We start from the raw sequence: 16,780 nt of genomic DNA on the forward strand, positions 1-16,780 counted from the left end.
CACCAATGTACTCTGTCTGCGTTCACACTGCCCGGGTCACCGGGTGCATTTAATTTTTTGGCCAGCACTATGACGCTGTGCTGCTACTACTACTACCAGTATGTTGCCGTGGTCCTTCTGTGCTGCTGAACTGACCGCCCGCATAGTCCTTCTCCTGACTCAGTCGCTACCACCACTGCACTCTGCGTTCACACTGCCCGTGTCCACTGACAACTCTGCTGCGATGTCATTGCTAATTGCTGCAAAAAAAACAAAAAAAAAAATTACAAAAACCTCTCTGGGGCCTTTTTGGCGTCAGTCACTCATCCTCCTCCAGCGGTACCTTCGCCGCCAAGTACCATTGGAACTCGCCTTCACCTCTTTGACTGCTTAACGCGTATATCCCTTTTTAAAACCACTTATTACCAATTAATAGCCCGATTTAAAGTGTTGATTTCACTTTAAAATCCATTTTCTCTAGAAAAAAAAATTTGGGGGGAATTTTTTATGTTGAAGTTATGTTGCCCCTTATCACCTCGATAATCCATGCAATTTGGGGGATTGTAGCATGTATGGGGGCTTTGTTATTAACGTTAAAAGAAAATCCGCCTCCGGGCGGGAATCCACGCGTGATTACGCCATTCACGGCAGAAAATCAGCGTGGTTGCGTGGACGCGAACGAAAATCCGCATGTGGCGGGGCCGTATGCGGATTTTTTTTTGCAACCACGCAGATTTCCGAATTCGTGGATGAGGCACATCCGAGCATCCCTAGCCGGCGGGATGCATTGCGTACATTTTTACGCATTCCCGCTAGTGCAGTAACATTAACACATACATTTTTACGCATTACTGGTTTAACCAGTAATGCGTAAAAATGTATGTGTTATTGTTCCTGCATTCGCGGGAATGCGTAAAAATGTACGCAATGCGGCCCGCCGACCTCTGAGGTCGTCAAGCTGCCAGCGGGGGACTGGAGCAGCAGTGAGTGACTACGAGGGCATAGGATGGCTGCATGGGGCTGGTAGAAGCCCCAGGTAAGTGAAACTCATTTTTTTTATTTTGCTTGAACCTTCCCTTTAATAGGCTCCCCCTACAAAAATGATGGCATGTGGCTTCCTTGTTCCCGAACCCCATGCGGTTCACGTGATTGGGAGGCGGTGAATGGCAGCAGAGAGTGTTCTGCTGTGAAGCCACAGACTGACAGAGCCCCAGACTGACAGAGGAGAGCGCCCTCTAGCACAGGAAAGCCACTACTCTGCTAAAGACTCTGCAGAGGCTCCACCTCTCAGGGGCCCTGAGGAGAAATCTGGCTGCAACAAAGGGCCCATACTGCCGCTTTTTGGTTGGGGGCTTTGTATTGGGGGCCCCCAGGTTAATTTTACCATTGTTCCTAGATATTCCCATTGTTACTAGAATCGGCCTTGGTCACAATGACCAGGCCATGACAGACTTGTGCTTTCTCACTTTCTCACCAGAGTGAAGATGACCCCACACTCACTGCTTTCCTGTAAAGTTTCCAGTCAGAGGATAATTTAAACTCTTTGTACTCAGTTTATTTTGCAGCATTTAGTGGGCATTAAGTATATGCAAACTGTGCCTGCCCTTCTAATGTAAACACAGTCTAGCTTATTTAAGAATATTCGCTACCACAAGTCCATCTATACACATCAATCAATAGTGTGACAGCGCTCCTCTTCATATATATTCTGGATCATATGGATGATGTCACACAGCTTCCACTACAGTAACGTTTTGAAATCTTGAAAAAGAATCATCTCTTGACGCATCAGGCTGTCAGACTTACACAAAGTCCCTTCAAATTAAATCTGGCACTTGTCAATCGGATGAGGTTGTGGCGCTCGCTTACTGTTGTGGAAGCTGTGTGACATCATCCATATGATCCAGCAAATATATGAAGAGGAGCGCTATCACATAATTGATTGATTTAGTGGAAATGTTTCCAATGGCTGTAAAAGTAATAGGAAAGTAAGGGAGAAACAGTTATAAGTTACAAATGTGCAAAATCCAGCACATAAGGAACGGTCTGCTCCCTTTCTCAGTGCATACTTGTGTGCTTTATATACTATGTGGGTGTGATTATATCAGTGATGTAAATGTGTTGCTGCCACACCCTCTCCACATTACCATACATGAAGGAGCTCAGATGATGCTGACTGTATGCTGCACACTCAGTGACACTGTATGCTGCACACTCACAGACAATGGCCCAATTTATATCCTGTGTATTAGCTGCTTCCTGGCTGACATTGTACTTATCAAGTATGTAAAAACTTGTGTGCAATTACCTAACCATTTTTTTCATAAAAATAGATTTAACTAGTGCTTGTTTTAATAATGTTTGTTTTTCTGTTGTAGGTACAGTCCAGGGGAATACCATCAACTCAAATGACCAGCTTCTTTATACTGAAACAGGGGAAACCGTAATATTATCCTGTAGCTACTCTACAAGCAGCACAACTCCATACTTGTTCTGGTACCGGCAGTATTCCCATCAGATGCAGTATATTCTTCATAAGGGAGCAAAGAGCTACGCCAAAATTATCTATAATAATACAGAACTGGAAGCTGGAAAGTTCCAGTCAGAGACCAGCGATACAAGGACTACATTAATCATCCAGCGGCTAACAGAGTCAGACTCAGCTGTGTACCTGTGTGCTCTGAGTGATGGTGCACAGTGCTGCAGAAGCAATCAGGGCAATGCTAAAAAGTACCAGTGCACAGTGATATCTCCAGCAGGTGGTGCTGTTCCTGCACTTTTTGCATGATTACTTATCCATATGAATATGTTTCAATGGTTACATAGTTTCAACTTGAGATACATCTTTAACCACTTCAGCCTTCCGTCGTTTTTCACCTTATGCATTCAGGAAATTTTCACCTCCTATTCATTCGCCAATAACTTTATCACAATTAATTGATCTATAACTTATTTTTTTCCGCCACTAATTAGGTTTTCTTTGGGTGGTACATTTTGTTAAGAATTACTTTTTTCTAAATGCATTTTAACAGGAATATTAAGGGGAAAAAATGAAAAAAAATCATTATTTCTCAGTTTTTGGCCATTATAGCTTTATAATAATACATGCTACCATAATTAACCGGTTCAGCACCGCAGTCCGAAAATCTCATGCATCCGAGCAACGTTCACCTCCCATTCATTCGCCTATAACTTTATTGCTACTGATCACAATTAATTGATCTATATCTTGTTTTTTCCGCCACTAATTAGGCTTTCTTTGGGTGCTACATTTTGCTAAGAATTAATTTTTTCTAAAACTATTTTAACAGGACGATTTTTTTCCCTGTGCGCCATTATTATGCAGTACTAACGATAAATAACAATAAGCGTATCTTTTTAATGCAGCGCCATTTTTATGCATAGGCGCTGTGCGCCATTATTCACTGAAGCGCTTTACAAAGCACAATAAGACGACAAGGGGAGCATAGATACAACTAACAAATGTACAGCAGAGTACCAAGCAGCACAAATATTGTTACAAAACAGTAAACATTAGGAGGATGACCCTGCCCTTGCAAGCTTACAATCTAATGGGTAGTGGGGGACACACTAGGTAAGGGGGTGGAGGATGGATGAGGCAGTGACCCTTTGCCTCTGATTACAATGTGACAGATATGTTAATAAGGGCTATAGAATGTTATAAGCTTGTCTGAAAAGGTGTGTTTTAAGCGTGCGTTTGAAGAAGTCCAGGTTTGGAGCATGACGTACAGGCTGTGGAAGAGAGTTCCAGATGAGGGATGATGCTCGTGTAAAGTCCAGGATATCTCACCTCTTCCTTCTGCGTTCCAGGCGTCTGAGCGCTGGGTGCCACAGGTCTCCTCCATCTTCAATGCTGCCCACTGTACTTCCCCAAGTAATATATGGAGGGGGTAGCGTGGAAAATACCTGGAGGGGGAGCGCAGAAGGGGATGACCCAGTTGAGGGGGGGGGGGGGGAGTCTGTGTCCCTCCCCATCGCTGTGTGCCCACTGCTCCCCCTTCCAGGCTACATATACTGGGGCAACTATACTACCTATACTGGGGCAACTATACTAGCTACCTATACTGGGGCAACTATACTGCTTACCTATACTGTGGCAACTGTTCTACTCAGTGGCGTAGCTAAGGAGCCATGGGCCCTGATACAAGTTTTACAATGGGGCCCCCCCAATCACTCTATACATAACTATTGATACGGCACACCAAAACCCGCCAAGGACAACTACAGTGTCAGAGGTACAAGAAGGGGATGGGGAACAGTTCGTTAACGATTACCACTATTCAAAGTATCTATAGAAGTGATTATTATGAGCACAGGACCAATAGAGAGCTAATACTGTAGTTCAGGGAGGGCCCTTCAGGGCCCCTATGGCCCAAGGGCCCCAATGCGGTCGCAACATCTGCAACCCCTATTGCTACGCCCCTGGTTCTACTTATACTAGGGGGCAACTATACTAGCTACCTATAATGGGGCAACTATACTGGCTACCTATACCTGCCTACTTATACTGAGGGTAAACTATATTACCTATACTGGGGCAACTATACAAGCGACCTATACTGGGGCAACTATACAAGTGACCTATACTGGGGCAACTGTACTAGCTACCTTATACTTGGGAAACTCTACCAGCTACCTATACTGGGGCATCTACACTAGCTACTGGGGCAACTCTACTAACTACCTATACTGTCGCAACTCTACTAGCTACCTATACTGGGGCAACTATACCTATACTGAGGGCAACTATACTACCTATACTGGGTGCAACTATACTAGCTACCTATACTGAGGCAACTGTTCTACTTATACTGGGGGTAACTATACGAGCTACCTATACTGGGGCAACTATACTGGCTACCTATACTAAGGTCACCTATACCTGCCTAGTTATACTGAGGGTAAACTATATTACCTATACTGGGGCAACTAATACTAGCGACCTGTACTGGGGCAACTGTACTAGCTACCTATACTTGGGAAACTCTACTAGCTACCTATACTGGGGCATCTATACTAGCTACTGGGGCAACTATGCTAACTACCTATACTGTCGCAACTCTACTAGCTACCTATACTGGAGCAACTATACCTATACTGAGGGCACCTATACTACCTATACTGGGGGCAACTATACTAGCTACCTATACTGAGGCAACTATATTACCTACACTGGGGGTAACTATACTGGCTACTTATATTAAGGGCTCCTATACCTGCCCAGGGCCGGATTTGTATTTTTTACCGCCCAAGGCCCATTACCTCCAGCCACCCCATGACAACAACGTGGTTAGGATAGGGTTATCGGTCATAGAAAAAGGGGAGGTTAGAAATACTAATAGATCAGGTTATTAGGTTTATGTACTTACAAAAAAGGAAAGATTAAAAGCTTTTTTAAAGGCCTTTTGGCAATTTAGGTTGAGGCTAGGAATTTGAGAATAGCATTATGGGAAAAGGGTTAAAATTAAGTATCAGGTTAGAGTAAAGCTGGCCATTCAATTATAGATTTCTATCCAATGTTCCAAAGCGATCGGCTCCTTTCTGAAAGGAATCAGTTTAGAAGGAATTGATTCCTACAACACACAGCACATTCATTTTTAATAGATTCCAGCAGGTTATCTATTGAAAACTGATCGAACCCCAACGTTGCACTGTTTGATATAATGCAATGCTATGGCCTATCAATCATCTGCCACTTCTGCTCCACCCCCAACCGACCCAGGCGTCCTGTTTGATCGATACTTTAGATCAATTTCTGGTCAAATTAAATCAAATATAAAGGAATTGATTTCCAATTGATTTGATCAGAGGGAACAAATCTGCTGGGAATCAAATTAAAAATTCAATGGGCCTGATTCACAAAGTGGTGCTAACAGTTAGCACGCTGGTGAAAAGCCCTTTATCATGCCTAAACTCAGTTTAGGCGTGATAAGTTTAGGTGTGATAAGTTTAGGTGTGATAAGTTTAGGTGTGATAAGTTTAGGTGTGATAAGTTTAGGTGTGATAAGTTTAGGCGTGATAAGTTTAAGCACCAACTGGGTTAACACCGCAGTGCACAGCTGATCAACAGTTTTGCGCTAGCAAAGTCTGGTGCACTTCGCATAGAGTTTAATGGCGCTGCTTTGCGTGCGGGACTTTGCATGCGATCTAAACTTATCTAAACTTATCATGCCTAAACTTATCACACCTAAACTTATCATGCCTAAACTTATCACACCTAAACTGGCTTTTCACCAGCATGGTGCAATGGTTATCATGCCTAAAGTCTTTTAGGCGTGCTAACTGGGTTAGCACCGCTTTGTGAATCAGGCCCAATGTGCGTGTATGGGGACCACTATCGCGAAAAAAGTAGGTAGTTACAATCTGACAGGTTTTGGGCCAGTCCATCTCCTCATGGGGGATTCTCAGGGTTTTCTTTGTTTTCAACAGCATTTCCTGAACAGCCGTTTAACTGCCAAAATAGTAAGATACCAGCCAGCCTCCCTACTCACTTGCACACTATTTTGTCAGTTAGACTTTGCAACTGCTGTTCAGGAAATGCTGCTGAAAACAAAGAAAACCCTGAGAATCGCCCATGAGGAGATGGACTGGCCCAAAACCTGTCGTTTCAGTCAGATATTAACTGCCTAGTTTTTTCACGATAGTGGTCCTTTAAAGTGCTGCAGAAGATTTTAGCATTATATAAATATATAATAATAATAATAATGTAGGACATTAGACTGACTATGGTAGGATTAGATTGTGAGCTCCTCTGTGGACAGTCACTGACATGACTATGTACTCTGTAGAGTGCTGCGGAATATATCAGTGCTATATAAATACATAATAATAATAATAATAATAATAATAATATGGTAGGACATTAGACTATGACAGGATTAGATTGTGATCTCCTCTGAGGACAGTCAGTGACATGACTATGTACTCTGTAAAGTGCTGCAGATGTCAGAGCTATATAAATACATAATAATAATATGGTAGGACATTAGACTATGACTATGGTAGGAGTAGATTGTGAGCTCCTCTGAGGACAGCCAGTGACATGGCTATGTGCTCTGTAAAGTGCTGCAGAAGATGTTAGCACTATATAAATACATAATAATAATAATAATAATGTAGGACATTAGACTATGACTATGGTAGGATTAGATGCATGCCACTCCCCCGCCTGCTGCGTGACGTCACTCACGTGCCGCTTTGTTGTCCCTCTACCCCCCTGCATGACAACAGAATGCCTTCTCAGTTACACAGCTGACCCGCATCTGTACAGTCCAGCCCAGCGATGTCGCCCAAGGGGATTGGGTCTTGATTCCGGACAGGTGACAGTCACAGGTGTGTACGCACCTTAACAACCACCCATAAGTACTAAGAGCAGGGCAAACTAATCAGGCTGCATCAATGATAAAAACAAGTGTAATAAGTTAGTAGTCAACTTTAAAAAGTGCTTTTATCCATATAAAAAGTAGATGTAGGGAAGAAGTGCTGATGCTCAAACAGATATAATTAGGTTGATTCATGAAATGCTAATGTGCTAAGCCACTTGGGTTAAACCGGTGAGCGCACGCTATTAGCATAGCAAGCGCTCTTGGCTAAGCGTGCTTCTTTGAAGTACATTGTGATGGTATGTAACACAACCGTCATACTTTACGATTGCAGCCGCTGCTACATTAAATGTAGCAGCAGCCGCGTCAGTAAAGTATGACGGTCGTGTTACATACCATCGCAATGTACTTCAAAGAAGCACGCATACCCAAGAGCGCTTGCTATGCTGATAGCGTGCGCTCACCGGTTTAACCCAAGTGGCTTAGCATATTAGCATTTCATGAATCAACCTCAATATCCTTTAAAAAATAGGGTGAACCACTGACCTCAGAAGACTAAAAGTGCAATAAGAAAAGGAGCAAGTGTGAATAGCTGTGCTAGGGCAATGGAAAGACAAATGACTGTGGGGGGAGGAGAAGGGAAACAATTCTACCTGATGAAAATGATAAAAGGAATGACAGGGTGGCATGGAGAGAAGAGATGAAGCCAGGCTACAGGACAGAGGGGACCACCAGGCCCTGTTTTAGTAGCTTCAGGAGTCAGACTCCTGGGAAGGAAGAAGGAGGGGGAGGGGGGAGAGAGAGGGATCCCAGCTGGTCACTTATTCCACAGGATCAGGCAGGCACATCGTGATTCTAGTCTAGTGTTCTGCAGACACTTCTACTCCCTCCCTTCACTCTCACAGCGCTGCCACCACGCACAGATACCTTTGCTGTGCTGAGAGTAGTTGTCCGGATCATGAACGATTCGGATCTTTGATCCGAATCTCGTTTGTGAGTCGAATCATCCGAATCATCAAAATGAGTGATTCGGATCGCAAAGGAGGCGGGGCCAGGAGCGGCACGCCTCCCTCTCAGCGGGCAGCGGGGTCCTGGAAGCAGAGCAGAGATGGATCGCTCTGTTGGAGGGGAGCCAGCCTTGCAGGGACAGGTAGATGAGAGAGAGGGGACATCGGTGCCACTGCCAGATATGTGTAGAGCACACATACTGGCTATAATGTGCTGCTCATTATAGGCTGTCTGTTCCGTAGTTGTGCACATTGAACAAATTGGAAAATTTTGGCACAGCTCAGTAACTTTGCAGGCAAGCGTGCTGGGCTAGGACAGGGCGGGCACTCTGATTGCTGTGCAATATGATCCTCCTGCACTGCTCTAAACAGCTGCACTTCACTTCTGGGAATGCTTTGGGGAATGCTTTCTTTCACTGTGCGACGTTTGCATTCAAAGTATACAGATGAACATATAGGTGAAATATATGTAAAGCATATGATTGCAGCATGTGGGTATTGTGTGCAAACAAACATTTCTGCTCTCTGCTCGTCCCTCCTCCCTTCTCTGTCCACTCCCTGCCCATCTCTGTCCACCATTTCCCCTTCTCTGTGTGTCCACCCCCCTCCCCTTCTCTGATCCGGATCTTTTCAATGATCTGATTCGAATCATCCGAATCATTGAAAAGATCCGAACTTCGCATCTCTACCGTCTTCTTCCTGAAACTGAATCTCGCGGCTTGGCTTCTCTGCTCAGCCCCTCCTCCCTCAGTGTCAGAGTGGAGAGGAAAGGAGGGGAGGGGCGCTTTCCTCCATGCAGTTCGTAGCAGAGACAGGGGACAGCTGATCTGCTGCCTTGTGTACAGTGTGCGACAGCCGCCCCAGCTCTCCTGTCGGCAGGTTTCCGCCCTAGGAACCGGCCTAGGTGGCCGGTGCGGAAATCTGGCCCTGTACCTGCCTACCTATACTGAGGGTAAACTATACTACCTATGCTGGGGCAACTATACTAGCGACCTATACTGGGGGAACGGTTCTACTTATACTAGGGGCAACTATACTAGCTACCTATACTGGGGCAACTATACTAGTTACCTATAGTGGGGCAACTATACTAGGGACCTATACTGGGGGAACTATAGATATACTGAGGGCAACTATACTACCTATATTGGGGGCAACTATACTAGCTACCTATACTGGGGCAACTGTACTAGGTACCTATACTGGGGCAACTCTACTAGCTACCTATTACTGGGGCTACTATACTAACTCACATCCTCACAAGTTTGCCTCAGGCAACAAAAAGTCTAGATCTGGCCCTGCTTTTGTGTAGTATGGGTCTATGGTGCATCTCTCCCTTATTCAATACCACCAGTGCACTATGATTTACCTCACATGATAATTTAACATATTTAAAGAAACTCTGTAAAAAAACAAAAAAACGAAAACAGGCCTCGGGTGGTACTTACCTCGGGAGTAAGGTGGTACTTACCACGGCCTCTGGATCCAAATGAGGCTTCCCCCGTCCTCTTCACCCTCCAAGATCCAGCGTTGGCAGCCCCCGAACACTGACGAGGTAAATATTTACCTGCCACAACCCTGCGCAGGTGCGGCTTTGCAATTAGGCTCAGGCGGAAATTTGCCGAGCCTGATCGGGTCTGCCCTACTGCACAGGCTATTTCCGCCTGAGCCTGATTGGAAAGCCACTACTGCCCTGGTACAGGATCACGGTAGTTAAATATTGCAGGCTCCACTGCACCTATGCCACAGCTGACATCCTTGTTGCCTGTGTTTCTGGTAGAGACAGCGCTGGTTCCCTGAGGCTTAGGAGGATGGGGGAAGCAACATTGGAATCCAGAGGCTTCCCCCTTCGGAGGTAAGTACCCCCAGAGGCTGTTTTATTTGTTACACTGTCTCTTTAAATGAAAACAAAATTTCAGAAAGGGGTAACGAGTGAATAAGAAATCTTCATTTTCGGCAGTGCAGCTACGCAGCATCTTCCTGTTATTGCACAGCCTCCCTCCATTTGTGTTCCCAATAGCTATAAAAATAATTGGAAAATATTAGGAAAGAGACAACCAGTTATGGGTTACCAATGTACAAATTCCAACTCATAAGGTAACGTCTGCTCCCTTTCTCAGTGCACTTTTGTGCTTTACTGTATATGCCATTAGGGTGTGATTATGTCAGTGATGTGTGTGTCACACCCTCTCCACAATACCATACATGAAGGAGCTCAGATGATGCTGACTTGTGTACAGTAGTGACACACTGTATGCTGCACACTCACAGACAATGGCCAGATCTATTTCTTCTGTATTAGCTGCCTCCTGGCTGACACTTTACTTATCAAGTATGTAAAAACTTGTGTGCAATTACTTAACCATTTTTTTCCCCATAAAAATAGATTTAACTAGTGCTTGGTTTAATAATGTTTCTTTTTCTGTTGTAGGTACAGTCCAGGCGAATACCATCAACTCAAATAACCAGCTTCTTTATACTGAAACAGGGGAAACAGTAATATTATCCTGTAGCTACTCTACTAGCAGCACAACTCCATACTTGTTCTGGTACCGGCAGTATTCCCATCAGATGCAGTATATTCTTCATAAGGGTGCAAAGAGCTACGCAAAAATGATCTATAATAATACAGAACTGGAGGCTGGAAAGTTCCAGTCAGAGACCAGCGATACAGGGACTACATTAACCATCCAGCGGCTAACAGAGTCAGACTCAGCTGTGTACCTGTGTGCTCTGAGTGATGGTGCACAGTGCTGCAGAAGCAATCAGGGCAATGCTAAAAAGTACCAGTGCACAGAGATATTATCTCCAGCAGGTGGTGCTGCTTCTGCACTTTTTGCATGATTACTTAGCCATAATAAGAACTTGTTATAATAGTTGCATAGTTTCAACTTGATATTAGTTATTTATGTATAAAGTGGCAACATATTCCATGACGTTGTACAAAGGAAGAAACAAACATGGGGTACATAATGCAGACAAATGGTATACACCAATATACAAAATACAGACTTGAGGCTTGAGTCACAAAGCCCTAGCGTTTTTACGCACGCTATTACGCGCGTAAGTGCATTTTCACACACAAACGCAATTTTTCATGCAAAAGCGGACACGCGTTATGCGCATTATAGCGCTAGCTGTGATAAAGGTCATCACGGCTTTGTGAATCAAGCCCTTGGTGACAAAATACAGAATTGATACAAAATACAGAATTAGTAATTACAGTGGCAAAAGTAACATGAGGAATAAAATGTATCATGGATTCCAAGACACAAAAGGGGAAGAGAACCCTGCCCTTGTGAGCTTACAATCTAAAGGAGTCCTGTGACCTGTAACTCGTAAAATAAAGTGCAGTGAAAATGCATGCTTCTGGATTTCTATTGAAATCTATGATATCAACTTTCCATTTTAATTACAACGCCCCCAAACATGCCGTCATCACTAATTTTGGTATGTATTTCATGGTCACTAGTGGAAACTTGTATTTTTTTTTTTAAATGCTGTTTTTGAGAATATAATTTATGAAGTTTTGGCAAGAAAATGTTTCTTAAATCCTGCCCAGGTATTTTGGGCTGTGTGGCAAGTGTGGCAGACCGGCAAGTAGAAAAAGGGGGGAGCAGACCGGCAAGTAGAAAAAGGGGGGTGCAGGCAGAAGGGCATAACCGCTAGAGAGCTGGTGACACGTGGAGCAGACAAATGAAAGAAGGAGGAAGATTACTGTGAGGCTTGGCAAGTTATTTACTCTATCTGCAGATCAGCAGTTATGCCTCAATCTAGTGCCGTAGCTCTGAGCCCAGCCCACAGTATTCACCTATAGACAAGCCCCCGGGTGAACAGGAGACAAAGTGTTTCCAGACTATGGTTACCCCAGGACTTAGCGTGCAAGGTATAAATGCTGATCGTAGAGCAGAACTAAATAACTCAGCAGAGCCACAGAAGAGCAGTCAAAACAGTCCGGGGTCATACACAGGATTCCAAACGCAGTACAGACAAGGGTAAGGCCTTGTTTCCATCTGTCCGCTTCTATCCGCTTTTTATCAGCACATCAATGTTACAGATTGATACATGTTGCTGAAAAGCGGACAGAAGCGCGTAGATGGAAACGAGGCCTAAGGCAAGCTCAGGTCAGGGTAATCCAAAAGGTCAGTCCAGGCAGCGATCAAGAGAGGTCCAGAAACAGGCTAAGGTCAATGCAGGTGGCAGGCAAGGGAAGTCCAGTAAACAGGCAAGGTCAAAATCCAGCTAATCCAAACACCGGGAAGTGCCAATACGCGATGGGGTCTCGGCGGGGAGAGTTGAATAGCTGTACACAGGAGGCAAGATCATGCCAATTACCAGCGTGATCACCTTCCTTGACTCCTCCTGGGCTTCCTGCGTCCAATGTCAAGTAATCATCACGTCACCACCGCGTGATGACACCTGGGGCTTGATTCACTAAACCGTGATAACAGTTATCACGTGTTAAAGCTTTTCACATGCAAACCATTGTGCGTGCATGTTGTGTGTGAAAAGTTTAGCAGTCGCGTGTTAAGTTTTATCGCACGTACTACGTTGCGCTTCATGTGATAAGCTCGCTTTTCACGTGATAACTACGGTGCTTCACGCGTTAAGTAGATAGTTTTGTAATGAGATCAGCAATGGTAATTGCATTTAATGCGCGCAGTAGTTTGGGCGCGCAAAGTTCTACGCTGATCGCGCGCAAAGTTTTTTTGTCACGTGATAGCCCGCCTTTGTACGCGAAGTCATTAGTTATCATGCGCTAACCCTTGCATGCGTGAAATCGCACGCAAAACCACTTACTAGAGATGAGCGTAATGACTTAATTACGATTTCGCGAAATTTCGCGTAATTAGTGTAATTACGATTATGGGCGTAAGTACATAATCTAAATGAAGAAGGATTTCGCGAAATTCTGCGTAAGCGGAATTTTCACGTAATTTTCGCATTACAGTGGGTATCGCAAAATTACGTTTGCCTTGCATGCAACCGTTTGTAAGCGTAGTTACATAACGTAATTTCGCGATAGTTCATATTACTGTAAGCGTTAATCTACGCGCGTTGTTTTCGCGTTAAGGAATGCTATTTCGCATATAAAATTCGCCATGTAGTGATATTTCGCATCAAAATTCGCCATGCAGATGGAAATGCCTTTGGCGAAAATTCGCGAGCAACCCTGCTAACAAGTAATTATGAAATTCGCAAAATTACGAAGAAATGCGAAATTACGTTATGGTTTAACGCGAAATTACGTTATGGATGAAACGCGAAATTACGCGTTGAAATTTACGCTTACGGTATTTTCAATTACGATTTTAATGGCAATTACACTACCATAATTTCGCATCATAATAGCAAACTTCGCATGCGTAATTATAGTAACACGAAATTTCGAAAATTTCGGCTCAACACTAGTGATAACTGCTATCATAGCAGTTATCACGTTATAACTGCTATCACAGCAGTTATCACGCGCTCTGCCGCTCGCAAAAGTTTACACACAAACAGCATTAGTTCACGTGATAAACTAAGGTTATCGTGTGATCACATGCGCTTTTCATGTGAAATGCGCACTTGATCACGAGCAAGTGTTCCTCTATAGGGCTTGATTCACTAAACCATGATAGGACAAATATCACACCTTATCAATGATATCACACGTTATCAAATTTATCACTGTACCAAAGTTATCACACGTTGGGCTTGATTCACTAAACCGTGATAACTCTTATCATGGTCCCGTGCGTTTTTCACTCAATTGCTAATATTTGCCCACGATTGTGCAAGAAAATTCGCATTTGCGTGCATAAATTTGCGATCGTGCAAAAAACGCGAGTGAAAAAGCTAGTGCACCCGTGATACGATTTATCACGGTTTAGTAAATCAAGCCCGTTATCAAAGCTAACACTCCATATCAGAGTAGCATAATGAGTGCTAAGAACTTATGTCTGCTAATTGGCAATGGGACTCGTCCTGCCCTGAGCCCCTGCAGGTTCGTAGCGCTCGCTATTCTACTCTGATAAGGCGTGTTAACTTTGATAACTTTTGATAACATGATTTTTTTTATCATGGTTTAGTGAATCAAGCCCAATAAACAAACGTTTGCGCACGATTACATGCACGTTTCACGTGAAAAGTACACTTAATCACGCGATCACCTTCGTTTATCATGTCAACTAATGCTGTAAAATTTTGCGAGCGGCAGAGCCCGTGATAACTGCTGTGACAGCAGTTATCGGCCTTGATTCACAAAGCCGTGACAACTCTTATCACGGTCACGCTAGCATTTTGCACGCGCTATAACGTGCGTAATGTATTTCATGCACAAACGTGAATTTGCGTACGAAATCACACCAGTTTTCACACAAAAATTTGTGTTTCACGTGATTTTGCGGGCAAATTCGCATTTGCGAGCGAAAAACTTTTCGCGTGCTATAACGCTAGCGTGACCGGGATAAGAGTTATCACGGCTTTGTGACTCAAGCCCATCACATGATAACTGCTGTGATAGCAGTTATTACGTAATAACTGCTGCGATAGCAGTTGTCACGCTTTAGTGCATCAAGCCCATGTTGCGGAAAAATAGCTTACCGCAATGCCATAGTGTAAAAGGGGCCTGTGAGGTGCCCTACTACAAAGGTTGGTAAAGCTTTCTCCCCTCTGCTTAGCACCCTTGTCCAATGTCATAGACATGGGGGGCTCATCGCCATCTCTGATGCCCACTGAGAGGTGGAGAGGGACAGCTTATGGTGAAACAAAGGGGCTTCCAGATGTCTACTCTCCAGGTGAAAGAGTACATTAGAACTCGTTATCCATTCCTACAAAGAATTAATTACAGTGAAAAAAAGATACTGGCACAATAACAAAATATAGTTTATTACTCGTGACCTCTGATGCCCGCCAGGAACTTATCAACAAGTCATTGCCATATATAAGCATTACATGCCTTTGTAGGAATAATGGAAATGCTGAAATCCCCGATGTAGAGATGGACCAGTCCAAAACCTGTAACATTTTTTCTACTTACTGTAACTGATAGCAGCGTGGGAAAAAAGTAATATATATATAAATTATATTGTAGTGGGTTTTGCTCAGGCAGAAATGTACATCTTATATGTATGTGTTTACTTTTTTTTTTTACATCTTAACATTTTTCTTGATAGTGGTCCTTCAAATAGCCCTGTCTTCATCCCTGGAAGTTGTTGGTAAGAAAGAAACCAAGAATCATGATTCTGTGCCAGTCTCAAGCTCAGTACTGGAAATTAATATATTGACGTATGAACCTAGTCATATGTGCACATTGAGAGGGTTCCAATTTCTTTACCCCAATACAGGGCCTCATTGCTTCAAAGGCCCGAGCCTTCGGTGGCTGCAGCCCAAAGGGGCACCTGGACATGTCACAAAGGTTGATATATATGAAAGAGGAGGCTGCAAATGGGAAGCAATACATGACTAAGGGAGCTGTTCATGAAAGAGAGGGGCTGCAGCACATAGATGTTACACTTGGAAGAAGGGACTGCTGGAAGGGGAGTCACAACACAATTGGCCTGGGGCAGAAAAAGTATAAACCCGGCCTTGCCCTCATAGGAGACTTCTGCCCTGTGCAACAAATTACTCCTGCCGCAGGGTGAGAGTTTCTGCCATGTACGACAAAACAGATTACTGCTGCTATGGTTGGAAAGAAGAGCAATTTAAGCCTAAAGTCAGTTTTAGAAATCATTAACTGGCTGTGAAAGGAAATAGAAAATTTACTTTTAACAACATTACATATTATAAAAAAAAAAAAAAAGACTTGGGCAGCTCTGATCTACAGTATTTATGGCAGTTTAAATATAAAAGTGAGATTTCCCTTTAAAACATGAGTACAAGCAAGCCTGTAGGTGGAGTTCCACGAATGTGACACACATACATGTAACACATACAATTCACTCACTAGCGTGTCTGTCAGAGTGACAAGGACATCTGCTTTCTTTCTGCTTCCTTCTGTGCTCCCAGCACCACAAGCATGCTGACTGTTCTGGTCCTGCTGCTTTCTCTCTCTTGTAAGTTATCAGAAATGTTATAGAACGCTACAAATAATTATCAGCCTGACTACCACCATTAAACACCCATTATTACAGATGATCGATGAATTGCAGATTTTTCCAACTTGATGCAGTTTGTGTTCAGCTTGGCGCTGAACAAATCTTCGTCAACTGCATTTGATTGTTCCAGTTCCAAACTGCATATAAATTGCAGAAAAAATTGCAACAACTGAAAACAATATAATTTCATTAATCTATAATTATAATAAATGTATTCTTAAAGTGAACCCAAGTTGAAAGTAAACTAGTGTGAAACAATTATTTCTATCCTCCTGCTCCTAAAAAATACTTTTTTTTAAGATCCCACAGTTTTACTTTATGTTTAAATCTTAAAAGTGTAGGTTTGATGTTTTGTCTATTCATTGACACA

At 43.4% G+C, this 16,780-nt stretch overlaps 1 protein-coding gene and 1 gene segment (V, D, J or C); both read left to right on the plus strand.

The window, feature by feature from the left end:
* The first annotated feature begins 993 nt into the window (after positions 1-993).
* On the plus strand, positions 994-2,767 carry LOC137530517 (T cell receptor alpha variable 26-2-like). The segment is given in 2 exon segments: positions 994-1,015; positions 2,358-2,767. Coding segments are annotated over 2 exon segments (432 nt in total).
* A 7,814-nt stretch (positions 2,768-10,581) lies between these two features.
* Positions 10,582-16,780, plus strand: part of LOC137554949 (uncharacterized) — a 6,986-nt gene continuing 787 nt past the window's right edge. Inside the window, exons 1-2 of the mRNA XM_068271536.1 lie at positions 10,582-10,661; positions 10,761-11,144. Coding sequence (XP_068127637.1) covers positions 10,604-10,661; positions 10,761-11,144 — 442 coding nt within the window. The 5' untranslated portion in view covers positions 10,582-10,603. The remainder of the gene's footprint in view (positions 10,662-10,760; positions 11,145-16,780) is intronic.

This window comes from Hyperolius riggenbachi, chromosome 1 (assembly GCF_040937935.1).
Source record: "Hyperolius riggenbachi isolate aHypRig1 chromosome 1, aHypRig1.pri, whole genome shotgun sequence".
NCBI classification, from domain to species: Eukaryota; Metazoa; Chordata; class Amphibia; order Anura; family Hyperoliidae; genus Hyperolius; species Hyperolius riggenbachi.